This window comes from Danio rerio, chromosome 22 (genome assembly GCF_049306965.1).
Source record: "Danio rerio strain Tuebingen ecotype United States chromosome 22, GRCz12tu, whole genome shotgun sequence".
In the NCBI taxonomy this organism is placed as follows: Eukaryota; Metazoa; Chordata; class Actinopteri; order Cypriniformes; family Danionidae; genus Danio; species Danio rerio.
Window position 1 is genome coordinate 31063089 of NC_133197.1, and position 24842 is coordinate 31087930.

Sequence of the window (24842 nt, forward strand, 5' to 3'; positions counted from 1 at the left end):
ACCATATTTCAAGCACCTCATGAAGTGAACATGTCGACAATTGTCTTCTGACCCACCTATTAATACAAGCACATAATGCTGTCTGTGAAACAATCCTTGGATTCAAAGAAGACGTCAGTTAAATCTTTACACTCTCATCACATTTTGTGAGAACATATGTGTGAGCAGTAAACCCAGGCATGTGTGTAACCTGTAGGTTTAGTTGTCAGAGTGTGGCAACAAATGGCCTTGAATTGAGATCATGACACAGTCGCTATTTCTCGCTGAAGTAGCAATGTGAAACCTCACATACACAATCCCTGGAACTGAAAGGAAAAAACAAAACATCACAGCTGCCACGACCTTGAACTTAATGTTGTGCCTATGTGTACGTATATGTTTGCAATGCTGTAAGGTTCACCCTCTTGGATTAAAACTGCCAGGACATTGTTGACATTCCCAGGCTTAAGGGACTTTAGAAGTGCATTTACAGAATACTAGGTGTGGTGATAGTAATATGTACAGATCAGCAAATATAGAGTTTAATACACAATCCAGTAACAAGGCTCAAAGCTGTGTTATATTCATATACATTTTTATGTTTTATTTGTCTGCTATATGCCAGAGAACATGTTAAGTATTTTATATTAGGATTTGTAAATTGTCTGTTCTGTTTGCTGCCACCTAGTGGCCAATTATTATCATTATTCCTTCCCAAACTTTTGGCTGATATTTTTGTAGAAGACATTTAAGCCAAAAAATTATACTTCTCCTGCATATATGTTTATTCATTCTTTTTCTTTTCGGCTTAGTCCCTTTATTTAACAGGGGTCGCCAGAGACGAATGAACCGCCAACTTATTCAGCATATGTTTTACACAGGGGATGCTCTTCCAGCTGCAACCCACCACTGTGAAACATCCATACACTGTGAAACATTGTTCAGACCTGTGTGAACAAAAATGTACACTTCATCATAGCCTATAGGAAAATGTATCTGTTTAGAACCAATTTTGTGTTGTATAATTAAAAATATTAAAAATACAATAAAAATAAAAAGAAGGAATAACATTTGAAGTGCAATGCTTCAAAGATCCAATACGCTGCATGCAGAGCCAAAACAAAAACTGGTTTGTCTGTTTAATAAAATAATAATATGAAATTAAAGTGAAATAGTTTCATAACCTGTATTATAACTGTAGTCACCCTAGATGACAAATCATCCGTTGCGCCGGTCAGTTTCACCTTTAATCAAGAATGTGCCAGAACCAAATGAGAATATTTACAGATTACCTCGGAATGAGACCTCGGTCTGTGAAGGATGCAGAACACAGAAACTCGCTGAGAATGGAGATGCATTTTAGATGTTTTATATCCCTTTAGATATTGTAAATAAACAACTAGTTTTTATAGAGATTGTGTCATGTCTTTTCTTTGACGCACGCGCTGAACAGCCTGTAGCCTAAATAATAGTTTAGATTTTATAACATATAATGTTCCATTACTTTAAATGTATAATGTTTTTTAATATTTATAGATTATATAAAATATATAGTTTATATAAATGCGCTCTGATCATTCAAGGATCATAATGCGTTGCATATTCTTCTTATTCTTCATTAGGCTTGATCCGTAAATTGTGTATTTTATAAACTGATCGTTTATAAGGACTAAGCTCTTAATAACTGTAATTCCTCGAATGGGAAAGTCTTGATTAAAGAAAAAGAGAACTTAATTCGACATATGCATATAGTGCGCTTATTTCTGCGCGCATCGCGCGCTTTACCGAATTACCTTTTTTATTTTTTATGCATTATAAATGCATCTGGCAGCACCGAAAAGAGCAAATGCCAAGTTATTAGCGGAGCGCACAGACAGCTAGCTCGTCTAGTCTGAACCAGGGGTTTTCAAACTATTGCACACCGATCCCATTGCATTTTATTTAGGATAAACCACTTATTTAAAATTAATTAATTAAAAGGTGCGTACTCTCCAATACACCACTGTAGTGTCATAATATTTAATAATTATAATTAAGATAGACACCTGACCTCCATTTAATAAACAATTTATTTGCCATCCTCTGTTAATTTGAAGTTTAAAGTTTAAATCATTTATGTTAAACTTAAATTATTTAAAAACTTAAAAAGACTTAAATTTAGTCATTTAAGACATTTTAGGTCATAAGTTTACATACATTGACCGTTGCATTTAGTAGGCCTATTCTGGTCTAAATAAGCTTTTTGCATCTTAGGTGTTTACACACACAAATTAAGCAGTTTATACGTACATTTAATGTTACTTTGAAATTACTTTTGATGCAATAAATAATCCTAAATAGTTGAAAGTGTTAACATATTCTTGAAATGTAGTTATTTTATAACTATGAAATTTATTACTAAACAAAGTGAATCATTATGAATTTGCCAAGAAATAATCCACTTTACCACCGTAAAGCAATGCCCCACACTCACTAGAACGGTAGAACCTTGACTGTATGATATGTTCTGTATGTAAAATAGAGAAAATAAGCAAGATGCGCAGTCTCATGCAGCCTTAGTGAAATATAGCGCGTCACAGCAATGAACTAAAAATAAAACCACCCTTGAAATGCTGGCGATCTTATTTTTTTCAGCCTACACTGACTGAGAATAATGTTGCACTATTTTATTAACAAATAATTAGAATGTTTTTTTTTCCTTCAACACATTCATCATTACTTTTGCCTGAGCAAGTTTTTTGCGCGCGCTTGAGCGCGAAGGCATCTATTTTCAGGTGCAAGATGCCACTTTGGGTGGCACCAGCACACTCTGCCACACCTGTGGCTATGTTCCTGCTACAATAATAATAACAACGACAAAATAATAACAAAAAATAATAATAATAAGACAGGCCTACTTTGACGTTGCAATAAAAAAGTAATAATTATCAAATAAATATTTACAATAGGCTAAAGGCATATATTAAATTAAAATAGGAGAAAATCCAATAGAAACAAATGGTACCATTTATTATAGCCCCATGCAGGGTCCAATGTGTTCTTACAACCATTGAATAACTAAGTAAATAATAACAATACTAATAATAATAGGCCTAATAATAATAATAATAATAATAATAATAATAATAATAAATTATTATTTTATACAGAGTAGGCTATTATTTAGGCCTACAATAGCTCTGAAACAATCATGTAAACCAGGTGCTGCTCGGAAATGGCTAACTTTGCTCAGCATCAGGTGCACAGCAGCAAGAAGCTTGGCAGTGAACTATGACCTTATTTTAATGACAAATGTCTAAGAATACTGCTTTACGTTTTTATTTAATTTATACATACGCAATGAATGTAAGCCTGCTAACTGTGTGTGGTTCAAATGATAGAATATGTAAACTTTGTTTATATATATAATTAAATGATAATAATTTAAAGCCTGCGTGTAAGGCTTTTATTTTGAGGACGACGTCACGAGCGCAGATTTGGTTAACCAATTAGAGGAAAGTGGGCGTTTCAGAACCGCCTACATGTGTAAAATGAATTTTAAAGTCGTTTATCCGTTTTCCTACTCTAAACCAAAAAACGAAAATCTAGCCAAAATCTCGTTTTTTCGCTTTCTCGGGAGCAAAAGAAAAATGGAAAAACGGCCGTTTTCTCCATTTCCTTTATTCCGTTTGAAAATGGAAAACAAATGAACAAAACGTACACGGACCCTTAGGAATACTCTGATTGGTGCACTGTAAACTGGTTAATGCGGGTCCAGCCGCAAGCAATCATGAGCATGTGATCCTCTCGAAATTAGATTATGAATAATCTTCACTTACTACCTTGGTCTTATGTAGATATATTTTTTCACTACTGTTTTGAAAGTGAACCCCATGAAAGGAATGAATAAATTAAGGATGTATTTACATGTACTAAAAACTAAAATGTTCTTGCCTTGTGTGTTTTTTTAAACCAGTATACACTTTATATACACTTGGAGCAGCAAACATATAAAGTCCAGCATTGCTGTTTTAGTTGTCAAGACTGAACAAGAGCAAGTACAGTACTGCAGAGGGTCCCCGTGTGATAGGGGGTCCTCAAAAATTGGGGTTGTTCATTTCTGCAATGTTCTTGAAGGACAACTGATGATTGTTCAATTTGAACTAATGACCAATAAAACTAGATATAATCCCATTTGCTGTGCAGGACTATGCACATGCATGAGGTCACATTTTAAACAAATTCCTGTTTCTGTATAATGTATGTAAACTCTAATGTCATTTTCAAAAACATTCATCCTGACATCTAATGTTACATCAATAATCTGTCTCACCTGTTGACAGCTTGAATTCCTCTCATACAGCAGCATTTATCTGGCCACTGAACTGAAACAGAAAATGACTGTACTGAAAGATACACAACACATTAAAAACAGGTTTTTTGCCACTTTTATAATCTAAAAATAGAATTACTAAAAGTACATGCCTTCCTTTCATTTTCATTAGCAGATAAAGTTTAAATGGGCGCTCTCTTGGTCGTCGAGTCACGTTTTATTACTGTGCGTCGAGTAAAAAAAAAATTGGAAACTAGAAATTTCGAGCCTCTTCAATGTTGGTTCCAAACTGTGTAAAGTACTCTTGCTAACTCGTCGTCCGGGACTCTTTCAGTTCCTCTTTGGTTGTCGTGCAACAGCAACTGTAAACCCGCCTCAGTAAAACACTAGCAGCTTCACTTCCACTTTATCAAACATTCTCTCCGTCTGCCTCCGCCTGCGAGCGCCTGACTCCCGCAACATCCAGCATGTCTCTCCCGCAACAGCTGCGCGACGAAAGGTGAGAGAAATTGTGTTTTCATTTATGTTTACTCATGAATAATATTCATATAGCGTTAGAGATCCCCGCTCTCCAGTCGAGTCATTCTGGGGAGTAAGTTAGCTAACGTTAGTGTTTACCTTTTAGCTGAACTTTAGCTAGCCTGCTCTATATTTATTAGGTTACTATTGCACTGTATTCCAGTATATACTATGGAACATCATCCAGAGTACTGTCAAGTGTACTAGAGTGATTACTAAACTAGATAAGGCTAGTTCACCTTTTTTTTTTTTTTTTTTTTTTAAGTTTTTTCAGTGTTCAGTAGGCAAGTTAATTAGTTTCACAATGGTGATCATGAAATAAATAAGGACAATAATGTTTATTTTATTAGTTGTTTGTTTTTAACCCATGCCTGCTCTACCAAATGGTTGACCATATTTGACTGTTTTAAATAATAAAAAAAACATCAACAACAAACAATTACACTTGATGTTGGTTTTATTGTAAAAAAAAAAAAAAAAAAAAACAGCAGCAACAAAAAATGTTAAATGAGAATCTGAAATATTTGATGGCATACTTCAAAAAAAAAAAAGATTTGATATATATATATATATATATATATATATATATATATATATATATATATATATATATATATATATATATATTATTTTGATTATGCTTTTAATTAAATTGGTCTTACACTTATTATTATTATTATTATTATTATTATTTTTATTTTTATTATTATTATTATTACACAGATTTTCACATTTTTCATAGTGTATTAACTCCGGTTCTTTTACCATAAACTGACTTATCAACCATTTGGTTGGTTGATATTTTAGAAATTGTGGTATGTGTCGCCGCAATAGCCTGTGGTTGGCACACATATGGAGTTAAAATCCCGGCTCAAGGACATTTCCCAACCCTCCCACTTCACTTCCTGTCTAATTACTGTCTCATCTAATAAAGTCCAAAAAATAAAAATAAATTATGGGATGTGTTGGAAAAAATAATGCATTGAGTGTGTTACTAGCGCATTTGAAAACTATTTTCTTGGTGGGACAGTTAAAGAGCTAATGAATACCTTTTCTTAAGGAAACTGCTAATGCAATACCCTTGAAATATACCACATCTTTGTTTTTGTTTTTTGTTTAGTTTTTATGCCCTCCCCCAGTTTTTAAACAATAAAAAAGTTTTGATAATTTTTTTTAAATATAATGTGTAAGTATGGAGCATCTTTCAACAGTTGCCAACAATAATGAATTATAGGTTTAAACCTTACCTCATGTCTCACAGTTTTGAACTGTGTTAAAAGCTTATGGCTGATACATTAAAATGTATCAGTTTTTCCATCTTACAATCAAAGTTTAAGTATTTTATTAATGTTTTTTTTAATAATTTTTTTTTTTTCATGAATGTAGACAACCTATAGGTTGAACAATTTGAGCAATCTTTTAGTTATATGTAACGGATGCCAGCTAGTAAATGCTGTGCAGGTAAACCTCACTTGTAAAGGTGCTCCAGCGTTAGCTGCTAGAGGCCATGGTCTTTAGCTTCCTTGGTAGAGCAACCAACTCTGATGCGGAAGGTTGCTGGTTTCGATATCAGCTTGGAGCAAGTTGAGTGGTGTAGAACCGCCGGGGTTACATATACATTACATTCGCTTCCTTTCACTGGAGTTGATAGTGGTAATTCTCAGATTACAGAGAAGTTTCTTTCTGTGTTTCAGAAGTTTTGGTTTGGCTAATTTTTTACAATAAGATTGAATTATTATATAAAATAATAATTCTTTCGAGCCACCTTGAGGGCAACACGGCAGCTCAGTGGTTAGCACTGTCGCCTCACACCAAGAAGGTCGTTGGTTGGAGTCCCAGGAGGGTCAGTTGGCATTTCTATATGGAATTCGCATATTCTCCCCGTGTTCACATGGGTTTCCTCCAGGTCCTCCGGTTTGCCCCACAGTCCAGAGACATGCCCTATAGGTGAATTGGAAGAACTAAATTAGCTGTAGTGATGAATGTTTGTGGATGCAGGAGTGTATTGGTGTTTCCCAGTAATGGGTTGCAGTTGGAAGAGCGTCCGCTATGTAAAACATATGCTGGATAAGCTTGCAGTTTATTCCGCTGTGATGACCCCTGATGAATAAAGGGACTAAGCTGAAGGAAAATTAATGAATGGGTCCAAATTGACTCGGAATATGAAAATAGTACATATTTTAAAGGTTAACAAAATTGCCATACAGATATTTACAATAACAACAATTATATAAAAAGTAGAAATTATAATAATTCTTCAACAAAAATGTAAACTATGTTACACACACAAACACACACATTTAATTTTAGTCCTGTTTGTAAGTATAACTCAAATCTCTTACTCAAAATTGTATTGAATAAAAGCATACTTGGAAAACATTTATTCTGTGGTAATAAAATTGTGTAATATTTGTTCATGCTACAGTGATTTTGACCAGCTTCCAGACAACATCCCAGTCACCGCAACTATTGCTGATATCGAGGAGAAGAAAGGTTTCATTGTTTACTTTGTGAGTTTCCCTAGACCTGAACCCCCGGCACTTCAGCTTTCCTCCAGTCTTTTCTTTAATAATCTTTTGGCCTTATAGTCTGACAGTTACCTGTGGCTTATGTTTAACCAAAAGCATACACCTAAAACAAGATGTTCAAAGATAATCATAAAATACTTAAGTTAAGAACACACATTCTTGCATCATTTTTGTTATTTATTTATATTTGTGCCAGATTAATATCTTAAGCTGTTTTGTCAGTGAGTTTTTAACCTTCACGGCAAAATGTAAGTAAAAATTGTAAAAATCGAGAGTTTTTGTCTTGTTTCTTAAAACACAGGAAAAAAAATGTTTTGTTTTCAGAATGAAAATGTATAATTAAACGTGTTTAACCTAAAAAAAGCCTGAAAAATAAGTGTAATAATCTCATTTCAAACTAAAAACAATATTATTTTACTTAGGCCCTGTTTAAACTGCCAGATAAATGTGACCCAATTTAGATTTTTTGCTCATATGTGACAGATGGGAACTGTTCTATTCCTGTGTAAACAAGAAAAAAAAAATGCATTGCATTCAGATATTCAGAGATCGGTTTCAGGCCTCCTTCATATGTGGAAATAAATCAGATATAAATCACATATATGACAATGCGACTATCATGTAAACAGGTAGATCGGATTTATTGAGGCATTCCGTTTTGCACGTCATTAAACTTGCGACAATGTGGTACTCTTCCCTGGTTTAATGACATAGAAGGAAGAGCGTGTGTGGAGATGCCGACGCAGTAAACAACAAAAACAGAGAAAACATGGAGGAGGAACGTGGTCAATGGTAAACTGTAGGCGCAAGCTGCGATGACAGCCCTTTCCCTCCTCATCCGCCTTAAAATCATTTTAAAGTTGGGCGAACTTCGCATATTTTGCAGAGCTAAAAGCAAGACAATTTCTTCCTGTGTGGCTAGTGTGACGCAGATGCTAGAACCCGTCTTTACGTATACACGACGTTGTAAATTGTATGGCAAGTGTAAGCACATGAATCAAACAGGTGTAAACAGACAAAAAAATCTAATATAGGCAACAAATCAGAAGTGGGCATTTAAAGCTAGATTTAAGACACATCTCTTTGCATTGGCATACACATAAAACACAAATGCTGTTAAAATTCAAATCCTCTCAAGGATTGTTAGTCTGCATTATTTAGGGCAACGGGAGCTGGGAACAGTTCCTAAAAGACATAGTTTGCGCTTATGTTAGTCTTTTTTAAATTATTCCAGAGGTTTCTATATTCCTGGATCAGGCCGTATCCTGAGCAGCTGCTGTGGTGGTTTTGGGGGAGTGGAGAGCATGAAATGGTCATGCTCAACTGAGCCTGGTTTCACTCAAGGTTTTTTAATTCTTCGCCAATTGTTGAAGTTTTTTCCTCGCTGCTGTCGCCACTGGACTGCTTGGTTCAGGACCTGTAGAGCTGCGCATCAATGGATTTGCTCTTCAGCATTTAAACTGCCAGCAGTGAATATTAAACCACACAGAACTAAACTGAACTGAACCTCAACACTAAAAACTGGACTGACACAGTTTCAATTTACTATGCTATTCTATGTGAAGCTGCTTTGACACAGTCTGCATTGTAAAAGCGCTATAGAAATAAACATGAACTGAATTGGAAAAAAAAAATCAAGACCTGACAGTGTTAACGTGACCTTAGTTACCCATAATTTACTTGTAATGTAATGTGTATTGATATAGTCTCTCCACACCACCACCATTGTGCAGCATCCACTTGGATGATGCCACACCAGCCACAGGACAACAGCGCTAGTGTGCTCTCCACACACTTACTATAGGTGGAGTGGAGAGATAGTGATAGAGCCAATTAGGTGGATCGGGATGATTGGGAGGCCATGATGGTAAGGGCAAATGGAGGGAATTTGGCCGAGACACTGGGGTTACACCTTAACTCTCTAAGCAGCGCCATAGAATTTATAATGACCACAGAAAGTCAGGACTCCCATCCTGGTACTGACCAGGCTCAGCCCTGCATGCTTCAGTAACCGGTCTTAAGCTGCTTGGTGATATGTTTTGATGAAAAAAATTACTCGATTTTGACAACTTATTTCTGAAAACAAAACAATATTTTTTACTTTTGAAATGCTACTTGATTAAATTTTTACAAGATATCAGGACTAGAAACATGACAAAAACTCTTAAGTACATTTTTTTGCAGTTTTCTCTCTCTACTACAAACCAAAAAAATTGACTTGGTTATTGTTTATCACCTTCTTGCAGAGTTTCGTGATTGAGGTGAAGACCAAAGGCAACAGTAAATACTTAATCTACAGAAGGTATCGAGAGTTCTTTGCTCTGCACCAGAGTTTGGAGCTCAAGTACACAGCTGAAGCCCAGTCGGGATACTACAACTGCCAGCTACCAACCCTGCCAGGTCAGCTAATGCACAAACTTAAATAAATCACAGTGTTGTAGAAAAATCTAGATTCAGAAGCACAAGAAACATACAAACAGCAGCTAAATATGGCTGTCACAATTACCATAATGCATAATCCCATTCAGAGGAAGAGCCATAGACCAAATCTGAATTTAACTATTTATAAACTCAGGTACGGAAAATGAAAGATTCATTAAACATAAAAGTGTGCATAAAACGCACATTGCTGAGACTTTTGTTAATTTGACTATTTTCAATTTCATTTATTTCCTTTTACAACATCGATGTTCTAATGTAATTCAAATATAGTCTGTTAAATAGACTTTAGTGCTCATTTAAAATGCTGGTGTAAAATTAATTTTCAGATTTTAAAGCCTTGGTGGGGAAAAGGGAATATAACTCAGTGCTTCTTGTACATTCTGAGACCCACTTTATCTCGTATATCAATCAGGCAGTGAAGATCATGGATTTTTAAAGAAAACTGACCTTAAATGCATTGATTTTGTAATGATTTGGTTCACCGGAAGCAATTGAACTGGGTTATTTAAAATTATAAGTCCTTTTGCATATACCATATTGAAATGGAAAATGAAGTTGGGGGCAAGGCTTTCTTTTTGCAAGTTATTCCCTCTTAGCAAACTAATGATAAAAGGGTCTTGGTTAAGAATAGATAGTGAAGCCATCAACTGAAGAACCGCCACTCCAAATGCTAAAGCAAATGGACTTTGATTAAAGATTACCAAAACAAACTGTTAACTTGCACAGATTAAGGACCAATCGCAATTCCTCTCCTTAGCCCTTCTCCTTAACCCTACCCCTCGTTTTGTGCGTTAACGTGAAGAGGTAGGGGTGTTCCAATTCTCTTTAGCTTGAAGGCGTAAGGCTAAGGCAGGGATGTTCAAACTCTGTCCTGGTGGGCCAGTGTCCTAGAGTTTAGCTCCAACCCTAATCAAACACACCTGAAGCAGCTAATCAGGCTACTAGAAACTTTCTGGCAGGTGTGTTGAAGCAAGTTGGAGCTAAGCTTAGCAGGACACTGGCCCATCAGGACCGAGTTGGGACATCCCTGGGCTAAAGGGGAGCTAGATACCCCTTTAATCAGAGATTTTTCAGGACCACTCTCGAAACTAAGGGGCTAAGAAAATTTCTCAGAATACACCAGCCACAACGGCAGCATAGCTGCTGCACCCGGAAGGAGATAAGGAAGTAAGGAATTTTTACAACAAACAAGCATATGTTTTAATACATTCATAACCGTATTCATGTTTTACCATCATGCATGATTTTGCTATCTATAATCCACAATAGTAACTCCTGTATAGTAGTCCCACAACATTCAGTTACTCGATGACACTGGAATACCTTGTCAGAAAGGTCCAGTGGCCTTTTTACAGTGTCTGGTATAATGTTAATGTTGTTTTTTGTGTATTTACATAAATTAATATGGCCACAGTGTAAATATAGTTACAAGCTTATTGCTACATTATATCAGTATGATAACATGATTTAAATACCAAAAAATAACACAACTTTAATAACTACAGCAGTTGCGATCGTCGATCTCATATGGAGTAAGAGATTGCGATGACATATGATGACGTGTGAGGGTGTTGTAGTGCTGTCCCATTTCTTAGGGGTACATTTTGAAGGCCTTCCCCTTCACACTCTGTTTCAAGGGTATGGGTACAAAAATTTAATTGGGATTGGGCCTTAGTGTTTACCTAAATAAGGTGTACTAGCAAAATAAACATTGTCAATTTTGATTACAAACTGGCTTTCAAGAGCTGAACAACCTCCAGTGTGCTTCAAGGAAAATCAGACACCAAACAAGAGCCTTGAAGGCTCATTTTTAGTTTCTATAGCCTTCTTACAATGTTGCTACATACCATGACATACCTATTTTATATTGTTGGTATCGACAGTCGCTGTGTCAGATTATGCTTTTTGTCTAGATAAAATTTTGATGTGTCATGGGTACCAAATATGCCAGAATATTGACCTTATTCTTCAATGCGGAAGTGCCCTCGTTTTTGCGATTATTTTAAAACGTTCTATTCAGTTGACTATAGGAGAAATGGCTACGAATAATAAACGCCAGAAATGGTTAAACTGCTTTCTCTACAAACAAGTGTGTTTATAGCTATGCATAAAAAGTATAATAATGTAATAAGAAAATATCTGTTTGCAACATCAAGCAGCATACCAAGCTGTTTATAACGTCTAAAAATTAATGGAAGTGAATGAGAGCGGAAGTCTTGACCCAAAAAGATTTCAATGATTGCACCTGCAACTATTGTGTGTACGTGAAAAGAATAATATTGATACATTGCTTTGCGATCAGTCATCAGGTGACATTTACAATAGCCCCTTTCACACATACGGAAAGGTTGTATGTGTGAACAGGTCCTTTTTGAAAATACCGGTAAATTCGTTCTGGCTATTTTCCGGAAAGAGAAGTTGTAACATTACCGGCAATTTGCCGGAATGCTGCGCTGTGTGAATGCAGACGGAAGATTGCCGTAATAAGCGCTTGCACGTCTAGAACGTGCTGACGTGAAACGTCTGCTTTAGCCAATCACAACAGTCAGACGCATTTACGTCCGCGCGGTTTGTGAGAATAAAAGCCTTTGAATATTTTTCCAGACACATTTAGCTGCTAGAAGTTAGTCAGGTTACGTTTACATGTTCTACTTAATGCCAACTGTGTAAATAATCATCGATGAGATGCTTATGATAAGCCGTTGTTTGTTTACCTTCAAGCTTTGCGTGTGCCTGTGAAACAGCCTGTGAGCGCCTGCACACGCACATATTATGAACATCTCGACATGCGAAAGTGATCTTGCGAAAGTTGTTCACAATATTGATCATCCACAGAGTTTGTAATTTAGTCAAATGTTTAGAAATACAAGCGCAGCCGTTTAAAGCTCATTTGTGGTGAATGATGTCAGAATTTACCGGTATTTTGGAATGGATGTGTGAATGCTCTTTTCCGGAAAAATTCCGTAACGTCCTCGCCTGTGTGAACAGCGCTTTTTTGAATATACCGGTAAAGTCGTTCCGGACATTTTCCGGATATTTACCGGTATTACTGTGTGAAAGGGGCTAATGACAATTGCTGCATCCCACAGATGGCAGTTTTCCTCATATAGCATTTATGTGTGTTTTCTGAATGAAAAATAGAATAATATAATATAGATAGATAATTCTGACATTCATACTGTAACAATCCTGAAGATCTTGATAAGCTGGTTTAGGTGTGTTTGCTTAAGGTTGATGCTAAGCTCATAAGGGATGGGCAACTTTCACTGTCCTTTTGACTTTAGCTGCAACCCTAATCAAATAAACATGCCTGTTGCTTTCTAGTGATCTTAGACGTTTATTAGCTTGTTAATATGTGTTTGATAAGAGTTGGAGTAAAACTCTGCAGGACAGCTGCCCTTGAGGACCAAAGTTGCCCATCCTTTCTCTATGAGAGCATTTTTAATTACTGTTCCTCCAGATCAGATTTGCTTGTGTCTGTGTCTGGTGCATCTTGATTGTCGTTAGGTCTGACATTATAAGAACTGAGATCTTACAATGTGACATAGGATTATGTTCAGAAAGTCTGAGAAGCAACAATTTTTAAAGGATTATTAAAAATTGAGCTGGGCTTAAGATATAAAGATACAAAAGCTGTTACTGGGGCAGTACCTTTACTAAAAGTTGTACTTTTTAAATGCTGTTCCAATATGGATTCTTTAGGTGCAAACAGTTACAGTATGTTTTTAGAGAATTATTTGTGAAAATGAAAACATTATTTCTGTAAGATGGAAGCAGAAGGGCCCTGGGACTTAAGATGCATTCAATCCATAAACTAATGATCACATAGTTAAAAATGTGTTACAGGGAACTCAAAGTTTGATGAAAATCTCCTCACAAATGTTGGTGTAGAGAATCCTGAAACAGATGTTCAAAAAACAATGACAAAACAGCTCCTAGAGCAGGGATGTGCAGACTTGGTCCTGGAGGGCCGGTGTCCTGCAAAGTTTAGTTCCAACCCTAATTAGACACACCTGGGATAGCTAATCAAGCTCTTACTAGGCGTTCTAGAAACATCCTTGGAGGTGTGTTGAAGCAAGTTGGAGCTGAAATAAGGACACCGGCCCTCCAGGATCAAGTCTGGACACCCCTGTCGTAGAGAATCTGCTCCGAGATGCAGTAGTCACTGCTTTACAGATTGTAACTGAAACCAAATTAAACACTTAAATCTAAGATTTTTGGGATTACCATTATATCCCAAACTTGGTCCTGGAGGACCGGTGTCCTGCAGAGTTTAGCTCCAACTCCAATAAAACACACCTGAACCAGCTAATCAAGCTCTGGCTAGGTCAGGCTTGCCCAAACTCGCTCCTAGTGGGCCGGGTTCCTGCACATTTAAGTCCAACCCTAATTTAACATACCAGAACCAGCTTATCAAGCTCTTTCTAGGTATACTAAAACTTCCAGGCAGGTGTGTTAAAGGAAGTCGGAGACAAACTATGCAGGACACCGGCCCACCAGGACTGAGTTTGGACACCCCTAGTCTAAGTGTACTAGAAACTTCTAGGCAGGTATGTTAAAGGAAGCTGGAGCTAAACTATACAGGACAGCAGCTGTCTATAACCTAGATGAACAAAGCAATTGTCGGAATGGAATAAAAGTACTAAAAATACAATATCCAGTATCACTTCTTTCTGGACCCTTTAGACTTAACCACAATACCTTCTACTGTCTTACATCTGATCATAATCAGTTACTGTATATGGCAATTATCTCTAATAACGTTGCTTTAGAGTCAGAGTTCACTCCTTAGGTGGACTTTGTCATTCGAGTGTTCATAGTATTTCCTACAAAGTTACTGATTTACCAAGAGTTTTCATATTGAAAAGGAGAAAAGCAGAGAAAGAAGCATCCTCACACAAAAGTTTTGCACATAAAAAGAAGCCTGCTTGGTGGTTTCCTGACACCCCACAGCATCATAAGTGGGGAGAAAGGGGGCCAGACCTCATAGGCATAAAAGGCTTGGTGGGACCCACAGTGAAATGATCACAAGGGGACATCCACCCCAAATCCCCCAGATTCTTAGCAATGCCACTAGAACCCAACATCATCAACTACTACATACTGGACTAAACACCAAACCCATTGAAGTAGAAGCAGCATCGACTCTGTCAGGTAGTGTTGTCATGATACTGGAATTTTGGTACCAATTGGTACTGAATTGTTAAAAAAAATGTATTTCCTGCTAAAAAATTTTTTTAAATAAGTAATAATTAGTTAATTTAATAATTAATTTTTTTAATAGCAATAAGATAAGATAGTGGAGGACACACAGTATTGGGAGCAGAGAGAGGGGAAGAATCAAAATAAAACCTCGAGCCAGCAATTGAACTCATGTCGCCGTGAGCACTATGGTGTTATATGTCAACGCACTTAACCACTAGGCTACTTGCGCTTTATTTTGATGGTCCATTTGAGTAATAGTAGAGTGTCCACTTAATATCTGTTGATACAGACATTCAACAGACATTAAACTGACTATAAGAAACTTTGCAAGTACATGTCAACATACACCAACCTTTACCCAATGCCTAACCCCAACCTAACAGTCTACTTATGATCTGATGAGAATTAGTTGGTAGGTAACTTAAATTTAACAAATAGACCATTAAAATAAAGTGTGACCACATTTTTTGCTAATATTTAGCCACAGGTATCAATCTCAGTTCCACAGGTCTGCACAGTTTAGTTCCAACCCCAATTAAACACACCTGATAAAACTAATTGAGTCCTTCAGGCCTGTTTGAAACCTACAGGTAAGTGTTTTGGACCACGGTTGCAAACTAACTAGTGGCCCTCTAGGAACTGAATTTGACATCACTGATTTAAACGTTTCAAAGCAGCATTGACTAGCTGGTCTGTTTATTAGCATGATACAGTATACGAGCGATTTGCTGATGGATTGACTGATCATCGTGGCTTTGAAATGCTCCAGTGGTATGTATCTGTGTTCACACTTGGTAAATGGTGGTGGCCTTCACGACCAATCATAGTAATTTCTGTTGAGCATGTAAACACAATTGACTCTCCAAAAGACTGATGAAAACGGTCTGTAGTGAGACTTTAAATTGGGAATTGTAGCTCTGATATGGACATAAGGCTTATAAATGACTAAAAAACTGCTGCGGGTGAAGTTTAGTGATCGCAAGTGCTCAGATTGTGATCACATCTTGGTTTTGTTCTGTTGATATGTAATTTTAAATATTGGTAGCTTGAAACAGATGGAAATATGATTGCTATTAGTATGACTACTATGGCGAGGGCTTAAATGGAGCAGTGCCCCTCACAGAGCTTGATCCACGCTGGCATTTCTCTAATTGGGTTTTAGGTTTTGGAAAGGGAAAACAATTTCACCACCCCGTCCAAACTTTTAGAAACTGGTGTCAGAATTGCACAATCCATGTGCACCCCGATTTGATTAGATGTCCCCGCTCGTAAGCTTGACAGGCCTTCTTCGCGTATTAGCTATGGTTGCTAAGCCAAGATTGGTGTGTGGCGGTTTTTCGGGTGTGGCTTCGCGAAGAGTCGATTGCCAATCAGGAGTGTTAAGGTGCCAATCAGGAGTGTTACTCAAATGTTATTTGGAAATTGGGGTTTTTAAAATTCCAGTACCAAAAGGTACTGAATTTCCAGTATCTTGACAACACATCAGTGTAGTAGTGTTATCTACTTTGTTTCATTCACTAGTCTCTAATGTCTTTACCTCTTCTCTGATCACTTTTTGATCAGCCTTATGCTTCAGCTCTCTTGCTGAGTCTCTCTTTGTCTTACGTCCTTTTTTCCTGCCTGTCTCTTCTTTGTCTTTGACTAAACAAGAATGTGCATAATTGAATTCAGCTGGAAGGAGAGGTCGTTCTTTGGCACACTACCCACAGTTTCATTAAGGTCACCTAAAAACTGCAAGCCGACAGGGTTCAGTCTCTCTGTGACTTTCCACAGACGATTCCTGCTAGCTAAACATTGAACCCAGTGGAGTCGAGTTAATGAGTTAAAAGCCCAATTATATTTCATATTAGCCCTGGATGTTACTGCGTTCATGACAATTGATTGGCTAAGCCAGCGAGTAATATGATTATGCAATATTATGCAGTGGTAAGATAATTGGAAGTTTATATGAGGACGTTCTGCTCTGATGTGGTATAAAGAGACGTCTCTGAGCTTAGCTAATATTTCACTGATGCTTATTTAATGCAGATTTATAATGGGGCATTAGAAAAGATAGACAGCTTAAGAGACATCAATGGAAATTAGAATGAGATTTATTTCAGATGAAAGGGAATTATTGCGTAGCTATTCAAATGGTTTAAAAGTTGATGCAATCCAGCTTGGACGACTGAATCCTCCTTAGTTTTTTTCTTCTTCTCCCAGTTGAATCTTAGAAAGTTGTTTTGAGAACAGCCCTTCTGGTCCTAATAACCTACCTCTCGTCATTGTCTAACACATGTGTTATTAACATTTCCGTTGGGTGAAATCAAAAATAGGAATGATGAAAGAAATTTAGTGTAATATTTGGGCATGGATTACGCTAAGTGCTAATTAGCGCTAGCAGTAAAGCGATTCGGAATCGCCCTTTAGCTAGCTTTTGATTGTTTAGCTCGCAAACTAATTTGTTTTGAGACATAAATAGTTGTTTGTTTGTTTCGCCACAGGTAAGGTATTTATGGGAAACAAAAAAGAGATCGCAGAGAGCAGAATCCCGGAGCTTAACAATTACATGAAGGTGAGTCAGTCTTGAAATTTGAAAGGCTTCAGTCGCATCAATGTCATGCTGTTTTGGTGGGAGTTGTGTTTGGTAATTGTTGCATTTTATTTGGGGGGTGTAATCTTTGCAATGCAAACACTGTTGAGTTACCAAGAAAAAAAAAATTTCCCTTTTATGGTACTTCTCATTTTTCTGACCATCTGTCACACTTCTGATTTGATCGGAGGGTGTTTCAGTGTTCTGTGAAATCCATAGAAATCCCCACCAAAGTGTCATTTCCCACATACTGTAGCAATTTTATACATGGAAGTATATGCAAATTACACATTTAAAATGAATATCAACATGTCCAAATTTAATTTAAATAATATAAAAAATTAGCCCTTGAATCTGTTTGGCTTTTATATTTTATTATTTTTATCATGATTATTATTTTAGTTTTTTTAATTTGATTGGCTAATAGCAATATTCTGCAAATAACAGCACTCGTCCAGCCTTTTAACCCTTCACCCTTGTGTATTACTCCGCCCACATACAGTGACAAGCAGAGGACACTCTACAGTTTGACAAATATTGCAGCTCGTGACAAACTAACTGAACAGCCCTGCCCTAGAGGATAAAAACGGCATAATTATTAAACAGGTAAATGACATTCTAAGTTGATCTCTCTCTTTTGTATGTTGTAGTGCTGTATTTATACCATATAATTGTAGTTTATTGAGTGTGAGATGGGACTCGCATATAAGGAATGTATCTGAAATGATGACAAAACAGGTGATTTTGCTTACATTTTAAGATTATACAGCTGAATGGCATGAAATGCAATCTAGAGAGATTTCCTAGTATTTCTCTGTTGCAATCAAGAGATCCCGATAACTAACCCAGAAAAAGCCAGAGCAAAGCAAATACCACCAGATTACTATGGTATAAATACAGCACAACAACATACAAAAGAGAGAGATCGACTTAGAATGTCATTTACCTGTTTTATAATGATATGACCAGCTGTAGTTTGAAACTTACGTTGAAAAAATGCTGTTTTTTTCAATTAAGGACTTATGCGGCCTCTGCTGCCATCTTGTGGTGGAACAACAACTGTCTTTGCTCTTCTCAGTATGACCAGCTGATGGTCCCAAATGTGCTGAATCTTGGAAATCAGAATATTTAAAATATTCACTGTCCTGATGAATAAACTGCATAGCTGCAATCTAAACAACTACATTCTTGACTAAAAAAGCCTCAAAAGTACATTATGTTGTCCAACAACTGCAATATTTGTTAATCTGTAGTCTTCTGCTTGCCACTCGTGTGAACGGAGTAATACACAAGAGTGAAGAGGCTGCACGAGTGCTGGTGTTACTTTAATATGCTAGTACTTTAAAATAACTTGGTTAACTAGGTTAACTAGGCAAGTTACGGTAATTAGGCTAATGATATTGACCTTAAAAAAACTGCTTTTATTCTAGCCAAAATAAAACATATAGACTTTCTCAAGAAAAAGAAAAATTGTCGTAAATATTTTCATTTTTAAATATTTCATTTTTTTTCTATCTCCTTTAGCGGTTGCTTTGTCTGCCTACTTGGGTGCTCTTGGATGATCTGATACGAATGTTTTTCTACCAGACTGAGTCCGACAGCCAACAAGTCCCCCGGGCCCTGCGCCGCCTGCGGCCCCCCACACGCAAAGTGTAGGAGCCTTCCCACAATCCCTTACTTCTCCTTCCAACACCACTGCATACTTTACTGGATTCTGCTGTGCTACTCTCTTTTTACTGCCAGCTCTGTGGAGTTATCATTTACTGTACACCTAGTGATACTACTAAGCAGTGTTTTTTCCACAAAACACCACTTACTCTCTGCCTACTGACATGTGATTATGAAATTCGATAATATTAACACACATTAATACTTAAGGCCTGTACCATGAAGTCAGATTAGCCAGTTCAGTTTCAGGTAAGTTCACTCAAAAATATTTTTGCTGTTTGTTCAAATCACTTATTTGAAAAAACACGATTCTTGAGGGTTTTTTGGGACAACTTAATTGTTTTATGTTCGATCAACATAACATTGTAAAAACATTCAGTTACCTTAATTAATTTGCGAAGTGATGACATGAGATTGTGTGGGACCCAGCATTTTTACAGTGTTTGCACCAATTCTGGGTTTTAGGTACAGTACCATGAGCGTAGCCAACATAGACTCATTCTGAAAACGTAGCCCTATATACTTCACGAATCACGAATTATGTATGGCTGCATTTCGCCTTTAAAACGAACATTATGGGGCGGTATGACTCTTTTCGCTCTACCAACTGACCATGAACCTCCGTATGGATGGCTTTTCCACTGTTAGCAGTTTGTCCAGTAGCTTGCCACGTATTTCGGTGGACTTAAGACGGAGAGAGAAGTTGACCACGATGACAAGGTTCAGGTTCGGCAAAGAAAGGTTCCAAAAATCGGGTAAGACAAAAACAGAATCCAAAAAATAAAATGGACAAGTAAATAACAGAGTGAGAATGTGGTAAAATCTGAAAACATGGTAAAAATCTAGGGGCTTTTCTTTTTCTAGCTTACTTTTCAAAACACTATTGGTTGTGTTTAGGGAGATGGGTGGTCCCTGGTTATATGGTGTTTCTTAAAACACTATCGATTGGGTTTAGGAAAGGGGGTGAGTGAGTGAATCAGACGGTTGGTCATTGGTCAGTCAGTCGACAACGGCCTCTGGTGGATTTGCAGAAACAAAAACTGCAAACAAACGTACCTCCCAGGGCGTATTTGGCGCTCTCCAAAAAAGTATGCAGAGATACGTTTTCAGAATGAGCGTGGGTTGAAGGTAGCTCAGCTCAGATGCTTCATAATGTCATGGCAACAAAGACTGATTAAAGTCGAGCTGCATTCAAGATACCTAAACCCCAGATTGGTGCAAACTAAACTGAAACATAACTGTCTAGCCAGCAAATCCAGATTCAAGGTACAGGTTCAAGGTGGAAACCAAACCTACAGTAATAGTTATGTTGCTATACAGTAGTTTACTTGTGGGTTATTTCTCGCCTCATGCAAAATTAAATTGTTGTATGTAATAAATAAAACATTTAATGTCGCAGCCTCTTGCGATTAGCCAATCGCAATGCGATTGCGATTCAATTAAATGCACAGCTCTAATATATGCAGTATAACACACTTTACTATAGAATGGTTGAATATTTAACATTTTCTTAACTTTAAACTATGGCAAATATAGTTAAAAACCAAATGATCAGTTCTAAGTAGTTTTGAGAGAAATATCAAAGACAAAATTGGTATTTAAAGCAATCTCTTAACTATGAAAGCGTAACTTCTGACCATAGAAATTCAGCTGTTGGTTTTATCAGCCTTCTACTTTCTAGCTTACTTTTCAAAACCCTATTGGTTGGGTTTGGGAAGATGGGTGGTCCCTGGTTATATGGTGTTTCTTAAAACACTATCAATTGGGTTTAGGAAAGGGGGTGAGTGAGTGAATCAGACGGTTGGTCATTGGTCAGTCAGTCGACAACGGCCTCTGGTGGATTTGCAGAAACAAAAACTGCAAACAAACGTACCTCCCAGGGCGTATTTGGCGCTCTCCAAAAAAGTATGCAGAGATACGTTTTCAGAATGAGCCTGGGTTGAAGGTAGCTCAGCTCAGATGCTTCATAATGTCATGGCAACAAAGACTGATTAAAGTCGAGCTGCATTCAAGATACCTAAAACCCCAGATTGGTGCAAACTAAACTGAAACATAACTGTCTAGCCAGCAAATCCAGATTCAAGGTACAGGTTCAAGGTGGAAACCAAACCTACAGTAATAGTTATGTTGCTATACAATAGTTTACTTGTGGGTTATTTCTCGCCTCACGCAAAATTAAATTGTTGTATGTATTAAATAATACATATTTAATGTCGCAGCCTCTTGCGATTAGCCAATCGCAATGCGATGGCGATTCAATTAAATGCACAGCTGTAATATATGCAGTATAACACACTTTACTTTATAATGGTTGAATATTTTACATTTTCTTAACTTTAAACTATGGCAAATATAGTTGAAAACCAAATGATCAGTTCTAAGTTGTTTTGAGAGAAATATCAAAGACAAAATTGGTATTTAAAGCAATCTCTTAACCATGAAAGCGGAACTTCTGACCATAGAAATTCAGCTGTTGGTTTTATCAGCCTTCTACTTTTTCAAAAACGGAGACAAAATGTAGAAGCCGCTTCTTCTGTTGTTCATCTGAAGTTCACAATGCTCTCTCTTTTCTCTTACTAGAAAAACTGTGAAGCCCAAAACAGACCTTCTCTCCGCGCCCAGAGCAGAGGTACATCAGCGTTTCCTTGGAAACACTTTCAGTAACAGCCTACACTCCGCATACTACACATACTTACATACTCAAGTGTGCAGGCACCACACGAAGCGCTGACATTTGGTCAGGAGGTTAGAGTATTACACAACACACACACGCTAACTTTTGTTGCAAAACTCTCACATGTTGTCAGAGGATTATGACAGCTCTTGTTTTGTGGGATTGGTAATGCTCCCTAAATGCTCCTATCTACTGTATGATGATTTGTGAAGCCTTTTTATAGAAAATATTGATAATTATTATCAATATTGTGTATTTACGGGTGTCATTTGGTTTGGTATGCATGTATAGTATATAATAATGTACTATTATATTATTACTAATATTACTATTATTATTACTTGCTAGTATTACATATCTGCATTTTAATGAAACAATATTGATTCTTAAAAGGCATGGATAGCCTTCCAGCTGCAAACAGTACTGGAAAACACCCATACACTCTCGTGTACACACATACGCCCCATTACTATTATTATTATTATTCATATTTTTTTAATATAATTTAGGAAAAACTATTTTAATAGTTTTAAACATTAGTATTTTATTATTAATGAGACAAACAATTATTTATATAGTGTGTGAATGAGAGTGTATGGGTGTTTCCCAGTGATGGGTTGCAGCTGGAAGGGCATTCACTGCGTAAAACATGTGCTGGATAAGTTAGTGGTTCATTCCACTGTGGCGTCCACAGATTGATAAAGGGACCAGGCCAAAAGGAAAATAAATGAATGAATGAATGAATCATTATTTATTATTATTATTATTATCTTTATTATTATTATTGTTATTATTATTATTGTTGTTGTTGTTGTTGTTGTTGTTGTTATTATTATTGATTATAAATAAAATAGCTAGAATTTTTTTTTCAAATAATATTTTTGGCTCAATAATCATAATAATATTAAAAAAATAATAATGTTTAAAATTATTAAAATAACTAGCAATTTTCCTAATAATATTTTGACTTAATGATAATAATAATAATAATAATAATAATAATAATAATAATAATAATTATTATTATTATTATTATTATTATTACTATTATTATCTTTATTATTATTATTATTATTGAAATAGATAGACATTTTTTGCAAAAAATATTATTATTATTATTATTATTATTTTTATTATTATTATTATTATATTAATAATAGCTCTTTTCCAAAGCGATGCATTGTACTATGATAGTTCAGCCCACATTATGTCATTGTTAGGGAAACACACCCCAGGTGTGCTGTATAATTTCTAGTTTTTCTAGTATATTTTTTCTAGTATAATTTTTCTAGTTTTTTTTAATATACTAAAAGTTCGATCTTGGGATTTAAAAGGCTATATCGATTTGTTATCGATATGATTTATTAATTTATTTTAATTTTTTTTTACAAAAATATGTTAATTAAGCCATCATCTCATGTTCAGTCAGCCACAGTGCACCAAATACCAATTACCCTACTAAATCGTTGCTAGGTGTTGGATTCTTCAAAAAACTTTAATTAATATTTGAGGCTTTCGGGCTTAAAAAAGACCCTAAAAATATCACCCTAAAATGTACCCTAAAAATATCAAAACAGATCATTTAACTTACTTTAACAGTTTAATTTGAGAACAATTCTGTATTCACAAACTCAGCGTGAAGGATTTTTTCACAAATCACAGCGATCTAGCTCACAGGTTCAGCTGATTATCTTAATTATTAATATAGTATAAAATCAAAAATCATAGTATTTTGGTGCGCTTACAGTACATTTGTGTCCTTTTGAAGCTTGAAAATCCTATATATTGCAGATATCTACTTTTAAGTTCTTCAGAAGGAAGTCAGTCACTACATAATTGAGACAGCATTAGTGACATTTAAATTTTACATTTTGGGTAAACTGGGTGGGATGGTGGCTCACTGGTTAGCATTGTCGCGTCACAGCAAGAAAGACGCTGGTTCAAGTCCTGGCTGCGTCAGTTGGCATTTCTGTGTTGAGTTTGCATTTTCTCCCCGTGTTGGCGTGGGTTTCCTTTAGGTGCTCCAGTTTTCCCCAAAATCCAAAAACATGCGCTATAGGTGAATTAAATAAGTTAAATTGGCCTAGTGTATGTTTGTGTGTAAATGAGAGTTTGTATGGGTGTTTCCCAGTACTAGGTTGTGGCTGGAAGGGCATCCGCTGCGTAAATCATATGCCAAAAAAGTTGGTGGTTCATTCCACTGTGGCGACCTCTGATAAATCAGACTAAGCTGAAGGAAAATAAATGAATGATGGGACCATCCTTTTAAACAGTTACCAAAAAAGATTGCTATGAATAAAGAAATTGGAACAGGGCGGAAACCATTAATGGGGCAAAAATCTGACCCAGAAACAGCGACACACATGCACACAAATCTCTATCAGTGTCTCTATGAGAGTAATGTTACAGAGACGGAATCTGTCACAAGATGAGCAATCAAAACCACTCAGCTTCAGTGTCGTAGTGTCAGGAAAGCAGATTTTGACACTTCCTCCAGAAACTGTGTGGTGTTTGCCGATATGCAGGGGAGTTTTGGGTGGTTGCCAAGGCTTGCTGTGTGGTTGCCAGGGTGTTCGGAGTGGATTTGAGTGGACTGCCGTGCAGTTGCTAAGGTCTTCTGGGTAGTTGCTAAGGTGTTGTGGGTGGTTGGTTGCTGGCCCAAGTCAAAAGATCTCACCATCGAGTGTCTTTCTGCTCTCGAAATACGGCTCAGGTCTTTTCGTCAATCGTAATTATTAGTTTGAAGTTGTGTAGAAAAGTAATGGTTAGGGCAATTTGTGTACAATGAGATATAATTAGGGCCTGGGCACCCTCTTGGAATTCCCCTTCATATTGTTTTCCTTCATGGATAGCTATAGACTTTCAACAAAGTTCACCCAAGTTATATTTCAAGTAAATAAAATCTGAATACACAAAGGGTGTGCATAGACAAAATAATCATAT

The 24842-nt window shown here is 36.5% G+C and overlaps 2 protein-coding genes across 4 annotated transcripts in view; one reads left to right on the forward strand and one right to left on the reverse strand.

Annotated features, from left to right (window-relative positions):
• pvalb7 (parvalbumin 7) overlaps window positions 1-24842 on the reverse strand; it is a 73683-nt gene that overhangs the window by 31488 nt on the left and 17353 nt on the right. Inside the window, exons 1-2 of one of the 3 annotated variants that reach the window (XM_073936347.1) lie at window positions 4444-5020; window positions 4292-4343 (exon numbers count right to left, since the gene is read on the reverse strand). The gene's annotated coding sequence lies outside the window, so the exon portion shown is untranslated. 3 annotated transcript variants of the gene reach the window in all.
• The window catches only part of ncf4 (neutrophil cytosolic factor 4), a 47162-nt gene continuing 27026 nt past the window's right edge, over window positions 4707-24842 (forward strand). Inside the window, exons 1-6 of the mRNA NM_205711.2 lie at window positions 4707-4790; window positions 7236-7320; window positions 9585-9738; window positions 17469-17539; window positions 19082-19209; window positions 21806-21854. Coding sequence (NP_991274.2) covers window positions 4759-4790; window positions 7236-7320; window positions 9585-9738; window positions 17469-17539; window positions 19082-19209; window positions 21806-21854 — 519 coding nt within the window. The 5' untranslated portion in view covers window positions 4707-4758. The remainder of the gene's footprint in view (window positions 4791-7235; window positions 7321-9584; window positions 9739-17468; window positions 17540-19081; window positions 19210-21805; window positions 21855-24842) is intronic.